The sequence below is a fragment of the Dasypus novemcinctus genome, chromosome 5 (genome assembly GCF_030445035.2).
Source record: "Dasypus novemcinctus isolate mDasNov1 chromosome 5, mDasNov1.1.hap2, whole genome shotgun sequence".
NCBI classification, from domain to species: Eukaryota; Metazoa; Chordata; class Mammalia; order Cingulata; family Dasypodidae; genus Dasypus; species Dasypus novemcinctus.
Genome location: NC_080677.1, coordinates 48,101,963 through 48,113,778, shown reverse-complemented (window position 1 = coordinate 48,113,778; position 11,816 = coordinate 48,101,963). Strand labels below are relative to the sequence as shown.

At 35.3% G+C, this 11,816-nt stretch overlaps 1 protein-coding gene across 1 annotated transcript in view; it reads right to left on the bottom strand.

Moving 5' to 3' along the window:
- Nucleotides 1–1,132: 1,132 nt before the first annotated feature.
- VWDE (von Willebrand factor D and EGF domains) overlaps nt 1,133–11,816 on the bottom strand; it is a 74,607-nt gene continuing 63,923 nt past the window's right edge. The window contains 6 exon segments of the mRNA XM_058296536.1: nt 1,133–1,279; nt 2,433–2,509; nt 7,056–7,120; nt 7,122–7,149; nt 8,400–8,495; nt 9,066–9,161. Coding sequence (XP_058152519.1) covers nt 1,133–1,279; nt 2,433–2,509; nt 7,056–7,120; nt 7,122–7,149; nt 8,400–8,495; nt 9,066–9,161 — 509 coding nt within the window.

Genomic DNA, 11,816 nt, shown 5'->3' with positions numbered 1-11,816 from the left:
TTGGAAATAAAATCAAACATTAACAGATAGCCATTGATAACAAAGTAGAATATCTGGATAGACATGCCGATGTCAATATGTAATACTTTCTCTTTAAAATTTAACATACCTATATTTTATTTCCACATTTAGCTCCAGAATATCCAGTGCATCAAGAATACACATTGGGAAACACACACCTGCCTCCATAAAGACACTTTTGATTGTAAATTGCTGATATACATTCATTTCACATTATGACAGAGAATGCTCATGACATTTTCTACTATAGTGGTCTGCAGTCACTTTATGACTGGTCCTCTAAAATGGATCATAAGAATCTTTAAAAGACCTACTATTCTCTTCCTGCAACCAGAACACACGTGTGTGTGCACTCTGACACACACACACACAAAGCACTCTAACTTCAAATCAACACTTATTCTTTAAAGATGTTATTAAAGCAAACAAAAGAATTATGTTAGCTACATTTCAAAGCATTCTAATTTTTAGAAGAAAGATTCATATCAATAACAGAAAACATTAATATTTTATTTTTAACAAATATGCAAGATTTTAAAGAAACAGAATTCAATACCTGCCAGTGTAGAAAAAAAAACCAGACAATTTCATATGTGACAATTGGGAGTTTAATGCAAGACACCTCAACTGGAATCTTCTTAAAGATTTTCACACTTTACTAGAAATGTCTTCCTTGAAATCTCTCCCCCTACTTCTACTTTTCTAACTACTATCTTTATGTATGTATGTATGTATGTATGTATGTATGTATCTATATCTATCTATCTATCTATCTATCTATAAGATGCTAATAATACTTAAATAGAAATAATGTAAATTTTAAAAATGTTTAAAGTTCAAAAATTAAGGGAAAGTTCAAGTACAGAATGGTACTTAAATTATGAAATTTAATATATATTTGAAATTATGTCTTAAGGACATGGGAAATGCTATTAAGTAATAATGAAAATAAAAGCAGAATGTAAAATTATAATCAATACATTCAATTTTCATGAGAGGGGTACTGATTCAATGCCTAATATTGAAAGCTTGCATAATTCACGAATAATGTTCCCTTCCGTATAAATACAACATTGAGAGGATACATTTCCATCAGGGCTGCTGCATATGATTAAGCAGATTCTGTAATGCACAGGGACTCCACAACATCATTCACATGGGTGACAGCATAGATTTCAATACCTATTACAAAAATTGTCCAGCAGATGGCAGTAAAACATCTTGTTAAGATAACATCCTCACTACAGTGGGGTGGTTTCTGGAGTTGAAAGTAAAACATTTGAGGAAGAACGTTTTTTTTCGTAATGCATAGAAAAAAGCTGTAGGGTAAACAAACTGTGATTGTGTTTCTCAGAGAACCACAATCTACAGCCATTAGAGAATATTTTCTCATTAATCTGCTTTTAGATCTCAAAATTATCTCACATGTTTCTTTAAGTCCCCTCTTCAGAAGGAGAAGCACAAATTGTGATTGCTAACTCTTCTTCCTAGCATTTTACCATAGAAGTGCCAGTCAAAATTTCTATTTTTGAGCACATGTTTCTTATGTAAATACTAGCACTTAATAAATGCTCTGATAATGTTTTTCTAGAATAAAGTATGTAAATTATAATAGCAATGACTAGTAAGGTCTCAGGTCATTAAATTATCAGAATTTCTGATGCACAAAGCCAACAGATGGGTTCATAAGATACTGAAAAGGATGGCAGACATTTCTAGTGACAAGGAATGGTCATATTTAAATTGTGTGATTTCCATTTATAATATACCTGTTTTGAACTTATGTGATTATTGAACATTTGAAAACATTTTTGGAGGATTTTGAATTTTGCCCTTATAGTTAATCTTTGTTAGTATTTTAATGTTTTCACAGTGCAAAATCTCACAAAATTTTATTTTCCACTATGTTCAGAAATACTGCCTATATGAAAATGTATGATTAAAACTGAATAGAAATACATTAAAATACTAAAATCATAACACAACTTAGCTTTGGGTAGTGGAATTTGGTGTGACTAATTTTTTATTTTTATACTTTTATATATTTTATAACATTTCCACAGTGGGTATATATTTATCTTATAACATGAAAAAAAAGTTTTAAAACTTCTGTTATTAAAACCTTTTTTTTGCCCAGCTGAGAGAACTTTATTGGTGATCCACAGGCCATATTTTGAAACTACCTATGTCACCCCAAAATGCTAACATATTATATACTATACTTTCTTATTTTATATGGGCATAAAATTGGCCAAAATTTGCCTTTATTTCTAAAACCATTTTTAAAAAATCATCAGTATGCTGGAATTTTCCCCAATGACTTTCTCCTAAAGGTATATGTTGTTTATTTTAGCAGATTTAGGCTCATAATGTGTAGGGGAAAAAAAAATCTTAAGTATTTGACACTGCACTCCTTCCCAAGTAGGACAATGGCATATGCTTGGGGCAATACATTCACTATCATTTTGACATTTCTGAAAGCAGATAGCTGCAAATAGAAATATAAACAAATAAAAAATTTAAACCACATGTCTAATCTTATAAAAAAAAAACCACAAACATTTTTATAAAAGAAAGAAAAAAGAGGCACTAGTTAAGAGTCAAATAAGTAAAGGATCTTTTTTCCCTTAACATTTCATCAATAACATTTTCCAATGTCCCTACATATTCTTGGAAAATGTGATTTTAATGGTTGTGTTATGTTCCATTATTTGAATTCATCATGATTTAACTTTCTAGCAATTGCTGATCATTTTTGTTGCTTATGTTTTAATTCAACAAAAACACTGAAATAGCTGCTCATTTTAAATAATAATCTCATAGAGAGTGAAAATGAGACACCTGAATGACATATTGAAGACATCATCTCAAAAACTAACCAGAGGGAAACGGACTTTGGCCCAGTGGTTAGGGTGTCCGTCTACCACATGGGAGGTCCGCGGTTCAAACCCCAGGCCTCCTTGACCCGTGTGGAGCTGGCCCATGCGCAGTGCTGATGCGCGCAAGGAGTGCCCTGCCACACAGGGGTGTCCCCCGCGTAGGGGAGCCCCACGCGCAAGGAGTGCACCCATAAGGAGAGCCGCCCAGCGCGAAGGAGGGAGCAGCCTGCCGAGGAATGGCGCCGCCCACACTTCCCGTGCCGCAGACGACAACAGAAGCGGACAAAGAAACAAGACGCAGCAAAAAGACACAGAAAACAGACAACCGGGGGAGGGGAGGGGAATTAAATAAATAAAAAAAATAAATCTTTAAAAAAAAAACCAAAAACCAGACTTGAAAGCAGAGACACCCCACTTAGGAGGCTCTGAAATGAGGCTCTGAATTGATCTAAGGTGGGGCCCAAGGAACATGCAAGCAATCTATGAATATTACATATTCAATTATTTTATATTATATATTGCACCATGTACTTGTTATCTATAGGGCCATAAGGCAGAAGGATGTGCTATTAACATAAAAGATCACAACTGCAAGTCATTAAAGCTGTCTTTTCTAAATCACATATCATAATGCTTGTAGCTGTAAGCTGCTAGTGGGTAAGCACAAATTGAAATTTTATTAGTGAAGGCTCATAACAAGTGGAGCCTTTGGTAATATAGTACAAACATTATTCTTAACTTCTAGACTGCCATTCTTTGAATAAAAAGTGAAAATGTTCTAGACAAAACCAAGGGAAAAAAGTCAAAAACCTAACTCAAAATAAGAATGTACATATTCTTATGGAAATTAGAAAAATGTCAATCTGTCACATCACATGATCATTAGAAAATAATTTTAAATAAACTTTTGAACACCTAGTGAAGTAATGAAGGCAGAGCTTTATATGTAGCTTATTCCTGTAAATGCCTGGTAAAAATCTTCTCAACAATAAATTCCTGGTTTTTTCAGGGATAATTTTGTTGAGTAATCTTGAATACTTTTTACTAGTAATTTCTACATTTGTGATTCTGTGTAATGGAATTCATAGGTTGATATGTATCATCTTTTATGAGAAAATTACTATTGTTTTATGTTTCTTCAAGGTATGAAAATTAAATAATTATTTTTGAATATTAAACAGGTAAACCTGTCTGAAATTATAAAAATTTAATCTCTTGCCAAACTTTAATTACATGTATTAATAACTTTATGAAATTAATGGTACTAATTTGGGTCTAGGAATTAGTTTGTATTTTTACAATGTATGTCAAATTAACTGATTTTGATAACCAGGCTGGTGTAGACTGACTCCCAGTTTGCATGAGGAACATCTTAAATAGCTGCTTGCTTGCTTTCCAAATACTTAAAAAATTCCATTGCTATCAAAGACATTTATTAAATGAAAATATATAGTGTTTAAGAATATTAAGTACAAAAACATATAATGGAATGGCTTCTAGTGAGTGGATGATTTCCATTACTTTAGGCTAAGCATTTTCTGGTTCGTGTCTGAATCCAGTTTCTCTCATGTGGCATTATTTTGATACTTATTTATTAATGGAGAAATTTATTCTTGCAAATTCTGTTCCTTAACATTTATAAAACTTAAGGTAACTTGTATTTATTAGGGAAGATGAATTCTTTCAATTGCATTTACATCATAGGAAATGACTATTAGAATTTTTTTATATAAACATGAAGTAATTTTATGCCTTCATTCACTCAAAACCTGTGTGCTGAACTCCTCTCTATTCCCTGAATCAGGCACTGGGGATGCAATTTCTAATATAATATGTCACAGACAACTAAATGTATGAGATAATAAGTTTTAGTTATGAATAAAGTGATATAGCTTTACAGAAGATGGTCATTCACATCATATAGGGCAGGGTTCTTAACTCTGACTGTACATTAAAATCAGTTGGGGAGTTGCTAAAGCTCTCTATGCCCAGGATGCATCCCAGTACAATGAAATCAGAATCTCTGGGGGTGGGCCAATGCCTTTGCAATTTATTTTCATTATTTTTAATTGGATAAGTTGTAGGTTTACAGAAAAATTATGCAGAAAATAAAGTTCCCATATATCCCCCTATTATTTGCAATCATGTAGTACATTTGTTTCAGCTGATGAAAAAACATTATAATTGTACTATTAACTGTACTCCATGGTTTACATTACAGTTCACTGTGCATAGTACAGTCCTATGGTTTAAAAATTTCTTAAATTCTAGTAATATATATACAACCTCAATTAGAAATTTAAAAATAAAAACCCAAAACTATAAACTATGATGGGTAAACTTGCTACACCACATTTATACAAATATATATATATATGTATATGTATATATATATATTTAAAATAATATATGAGAAAAAGGCATAAAATGTAGGTTTGGCTATGCTCACCCCTAATCCCATTTTAGGAAAAGGAAGTTTATGATTAAACCCATACTCATACATTTATTTTGGAGATTTTATAGGCCTCAGATGAATCTTCTATCAAACCCCAAAATAAGCCAAGTAATCTGGGTTCACCTTGCTTCTGGAATGGACTCATCGCATCAAACATCTCCAGCCATACATTTTAACCCTTGCTGATTAACAGTTTAGCCCTTTCCTGATTTTTCCAGCTCAATTCCTTTCTTCCTCTTTTAAAATTCTACACCTCACATGGTATATGCTCCTCATTTTTCACTTGTTATCATATTTGGCCTGATTTTATCTAATAGCTCTTGGTGGATGTGCCATCTCCCCTTCCTACCATTTGGCTTGATAAGGGGAAATGATGTGATAATGGTAAAGGTCAAGTTTTTATTTCTTCCGCATCATCCACAGCATGTCTTAATGACAAAAATAATATTATTTAATGGTGACTAAGCATGAACTGATTGCCTTTTTATGTGTAGGTGGCCCACTGTATATCTCAAGCCTCACAGCACTGTCAAGGTCAAACATGAAAGTGACGAATGCCAAGGCCTAGAAAGTTTAAATAAATTTCCAAAGTCCATATCAGCGAGGAATTTGTAGAGACTAGCTAACTCCAAAACCTGTTCTTTCCCTACTATAGCAATCTGTTTCCCAGTCTCTAAGTACATGGCATGAGTTCAACAGATATTTTTTAAAGCAAATGAGTAATTTAGAGATTTCCTCTTTTATCCAGTCACATAGGTTGGCATATACATTTTGGAGAAAGAATTTTTCCTTCAATAGGGTTGGGAATTTTTCTTACTATATCTTTCTTCTATTTAAGTAGCATGTGAAATGTAGGCTTCTCATTTCCTTCCTTACATTTTCTGCTCAGCACCACATCTATAATTCTTCAAAATGGATTTAGTTCTTCTAGTTTTCAAGATTTGCTTTAATTTAACCTTTACTTCTTTTTATTTCTCCAATTAGTTCCTTAAAGAAATCTGAATTAGAGGAACTCATTTCTTATACCCATATATCTAGTATTAGAGATGGTTTGTTTTCTGCCAATTTCATCCAAGTCTTTCTTTGGTCAGAGTAGCCCTCTCAGTTTGGTGGGAAGCTGTCATTTTATACTGCTCCCTGCTATACTCAATACTGACATTAATTAATTCATGCTTACACTGTCAGCAGAATAATGAGCATTCCCACTATTCTGTCAAAACCTGTAGCATGAATTATATGATAGAAGGTGTCACAGCTAGCAGGTCATGATGGGAAAGCTGGTGGATCTTTATGTTCTACATCACCATACATAGTGCTGCACATAGTGGACTCTTCATGAATTTTTAATTAAACTACGGTCAAGAGAGATCATGGGATAATAGTAGGCATCTGATAAGGCATAAATCAACTAATTAACTGTAATACATAGCAAGAGAATTTTACTTATTTGTGTCACAACTTGGTCCTACAAAACAGTAAGGGCAAGTGCCAAAGTTGCACATCAGATAAATATAACTGTTTTATATAATAACTCTGATATATTTCTATGAACTGTTATTTGGTACCAAAACTTGCAACATCTGAAGAAAGAGAGGAAAAAAAACATCTTCTCATTTGAAACTATAAACATTGTGTCTACTCAGAGCTCTAATTATATCTAATTTCTTCTTTGCCTTTTTATGTAAAGAAAGAATAATTACCAGTCTGACAATGAACACCAAAGAATCCATTTGGACAGAGGCAAGTGTTTGGCTTAAAACAGGAAACCATTGAAGCAAACAGGGTCACACAGAGCTAATGAACAGCAGGAGGGAAAGAAACCATAAAAGTTTTATTATTTAAAAAATGAAAACTACACAGAAGTATAAAAAGTGTATAATGAAATGTTTCACTTTTACTCCAAGTGAAAACGATAACCTATTATTGATTAGACTTTACCAAACACAAAAGAGAAGGAATGAAATTACTGAATAGCAGCTTTAGAAATATCTTCAACAGGTTTACAAACAATGCCAAGCCAGGGATTTGTAAGCTATGATTAGAATTCAGAATGCCCTTAGTCAACTGAAAAAATGATTGGACATCAAAAGAAGACAATTCACAGCACTAACAGTTTGTAATCTGTTCAAATACATATGTTCGTGCATAGCTCTTTAATTACACTCTGCAGTTCAAACAGGAACACTGCCTTCTAGTCCTAGGACATGTAACAAAATTCTGTTTTGGCTTCTTTACCTTTGCTCCCCTAAGAAGGCACCTCTAATTCCATTTTTCAGCCCTTATTTTACCTTTTCTCCAATGTCTACCTCATGCTATTTCTTTTGAACTCTACTTGCTAGACTTAATTTCTTTCTTCTGATTCCAAATTACTGTGCGTGATTTATCATATCCCAATTTCTATCTTTTTAAAAAAAATATCTATCACCTGAATCCCCTTTGCTAATGAAACACTACTAGAAATCAGGGGGAAATCAAGTTAATTTTTGCTCCCTTTTACATTATGCTTCACACATAGTTGGTAAGCCATAACCGTTGAATTCAATTGATATTAGAAGAGTTGTTAGTTTACAATGGGCATTAGATTGAACATTGATAATCACAAACACTGCTACCAAGGAAGCATGTCTGTTACTTTGATGAATAAATGGAGTTATATTATGCAATAACATGATGGGTGTCTGCTTAATTTGTAACTGTTTGGATGTTTAATGAAATAGAATGTCCATGTTATAAGCACAACTTAAGTCATAGAAGATGCAAAAAACATGTTTCTCTCCATCATAAGATAGGTGGAATGAGGAAAATAAAAAGGCAAAAAAATTGGTTGAATAGGATTACAGTAAAATTGTAAGGCACTATATAATTATTCTAAGCAGAAAAAGAATGAGGATGAAAGATAGGGCAAAAAAAATCCATTTGAAATAACACTTTATGCCAGTTTTGTTAGATCAGTTTTGTACTTCTTTGGTCCAAGTCTTTAGGGCATTGGCACATTCTAAGTTTCTTTTAACTGGCATATTCATTGAAAACAGTTCAGATTTTACCTGTACTACAAGTGGGCCTGTACCAGCCAGGCTTACACTGACAAAATTTTGGCATAAGACATTCACCTCCATTTTCACAATGTCTGTTACAAACCACTAAGATAATAAAATAAAAATAAAAGGTAAACTAGGAATGGAATAGTCATATTGTTGGCAATTACCTAACTAGCTTATAAATATCAATCATATCTGATAATGAATAAGATCAGAGAGAAAGAAAAAACATAATTTATACTTTGGCTTTGGATGCTGTTTGAATATCACACAGTTATTTTTACTAATAGAGATGTGGAAAGAAGAAAGCCATTGAACAGTAAACAAGAGGTGGCTCTCTGGGAAAATTATTAGTTACTGTTGAAAGCAATCATAGGCATAAAATAGAGGAGATAAAATTATATGCAAATTATCAAATGAGAATTCCTGTTTCCTCAAAGCAAGGGTCATGGATAGGGTCAAGTGCAGAGTTCCTTCTAAGAACAAACTTTAACTTAGTACTGGTTATGGTTGCAACCAGTGATATACAGGATGGCAAGGTAACAGTGGTATCAAATCATGAATGATGTATTCTTTACTTAGGGATTCCCTTCAGCTCAGTTAGTGTTAAAAGCCATCAGTGATTCAAAGGAACAATTTCAATACAGTAGTTTGCAAGAGAGCTTTGCTTACTTTGTTCACAGCTTGGTTCTAGAAAACCATAAGGACAGGTGCAGAGATTGCCAGTCATACATGTGCCACCATGTTGACAAGGAGGGTTACAATGTTCTGCAGAGACAGATTATGTTATTAAGTCAGCTCTTAATGAAACTGTCAGTTTTTATTTATGAAACACAGCCACAGTATAAATCTTGTTGTAATGGCTCCCAGGGCATTGGGGCAGTTGAGCAAGTTAGGCCCTGAACACTATTCCATCTATCTCTGGAAGTGGCTTCTCAGGAAACGGAGGTTGGCTGTCACTGTGGGCACCAAGGTGGAAGGGAAAATGGACGTTAAATGTGTGGAACCAAAGTAAATGGGGGGTAAGAGAGGAGTTTCTTGAGAGTACACAAGGATGAATATAAAACATGTAATATTACAGCATAACATATAGGAGATGACAGACTGATAATGTAAACCATAATGTAAAACATAGGATAACTAAAAATGTAAAGAACTGTGTATCCTAAAGTATGCACCATAATGTAAGCACAGATGTTACCTTGTTAGAAAGCTAATGTCTCAGACTCTGTACATCACTTTAAGTAAATAAGATATGAATAGGTCGCAAGAGTATCACTGTGGAAGGGAAAAGGTTTTCTGGTGGATGTGTGGGAGTGCTGTATATTATATATATACATTGCTGTGGTCTAGGACTCCTGTGTAGAAAAGCTGAATAACTAGGGGGGGGGGAAAAAAAAAAAGAAAAAGATAGGATGTGGAATTTTTTCAAGTCAACATTCTTTATCTAAGTTCTTTATCTAACTTTATCCAAGTTCTTTATCTATCCTTTAAACCCATCACTATATGCCATTCCCTAGTAAGGGACCATGACATTATATTGGGCTTCAAATTTCGGGGAGTTCTGGATCACAGAGTGTTTCAACAATGGCAATGGAGGGATACTGGTATGGGATGCCATTGACAGGTGATATATGGCTGACAGGGAGCTGTACAGAACATATGTCCAGGGGGCATGGTAATGTTTGGATATACTCATAGTGGCAACAATTAAAAACCACAGCAGGGGGGGTACTGGGTTCCTGGCCAGTGGTGCTCTGTCGTGGTCCCTAGGGGAGCAGCAACAGTCTCCCAGGTACAGTGGCGGGGACCGGGAGGGAGTGAGGGTTCAACAGTGAGCCCCTGATGCTAATGACTATGCTTGTGAGCTGATAAACCTAAAATAAGAACAAGGCCTAGAGCAACATTGTGCCTGGGAATTTCCTCCTGTCAGCCTTCATGTTACTCAAATGCGGCCAGTCTCAAAGCCAAACTCAGCATGTAAATGCAATGCCTTCCCCCCAGCGTGGGACATGACACCTGGGGATGAGCCTCCCTGGCAACGAGGGACCACTATCAACTACCAACTGATGATGCAACTGGAAAATGACCTTATACGGAAGGTTCAATGCGGATCAGCAGAATAGCCACGTCTACATAAAATACCATGACTTTAAAATGCTGTTTGACCTAAAGTAAGGGGGAAATGGAAAGGAGAAATGAGTTTATATGGCTACGAGTTTCTAAAAAAGAGTCTGGAGGCTGGCAGAAGGATTGCCCTCATGCACAACTGAGCAGAGTCAGAGAGACAGATAAAGCAGATACAACCCCCAGATATTGGTTCCTTTGAGGGCTAAAGAGACCCATGGGAGTTATGGTCATGGCCGATGGGATTAACTACCAGGGCAGATGGCCCCTCTTTGGAAATGGTGTTTATGTGTGATGAATCTGGACTCAGATGGGATCTCCCTTCATAAGACTTTCATGCTAATGTGCTGGAGGTGCAGTTAATGTTGGGGTTTAAGATATATTTAGGGGATTTGAATCTCTGGACTGACAATGTGATAGCCAGGTCCTGAGCCTCAACAGACTCCAGCACATACAATCTGATCTATTGGACTTACCACACTCAGCTAAGATGGAGTTGAAGAAGGACAACCACCACACCATGGAGCCTAGAGTGATTACAACTGAAAATGGGAGGATTGCATCCAGCATCCATGTGGAATCTGAGCCTCCTCTTGACATAGAGGTGCAATGGACACAACCAATCCAATGTCCACATAGAAGAGGTGGCATTGGATTGGGAAAAGTGGACATGGTGGACGATGGGTATGGGGAAAGGCAGGAAGAGATGAGAGGTGGAGGCGTCTTTGGGACATGGAGCTGCCCTGGATGGTGCTTCAGAGGTAATCACCGGACATTGTAAATCCTCACAGGGCCCACTGGATGGAATGGAGGAGAGTATGGGCCATGATGTGAACCATTGTCTATGAGGTGCAGAGGTGCCTAAAGATGTACTTACCAAATCCAATGGATGTGTCATGATGATGGGAACGAGTGTTGTTGGGGGGGGGAGAGGGGGGGTGGGGGGGTGGGGTTGAATGGGACCTCACATATATATTTTTAATGTAATATTATTACAAAGTCAATAAAAAAAATCTAATAGAAAAAAAAAAATCTTGTTGTAAGAGCAATTAACAACCAGCTCAGTTCTCTTTTATTGTGAAGTTTAGCTCTATGGGACTGACTAAATGGGTTAAAACTTGGAAAATACCCACAAATCATCAGTATGTTTTGTTTTATAAAATTTTTATTTAACTTGATAGAAATACATAATCTTAGGTTTCTTCTGAAAAGTGAGACTTGGACTTAGGTATCAGTACCCCACATGTGGAAAAAAGTTTCTATATTTTCGTAGTTATTTTTATGTGACTTACATTG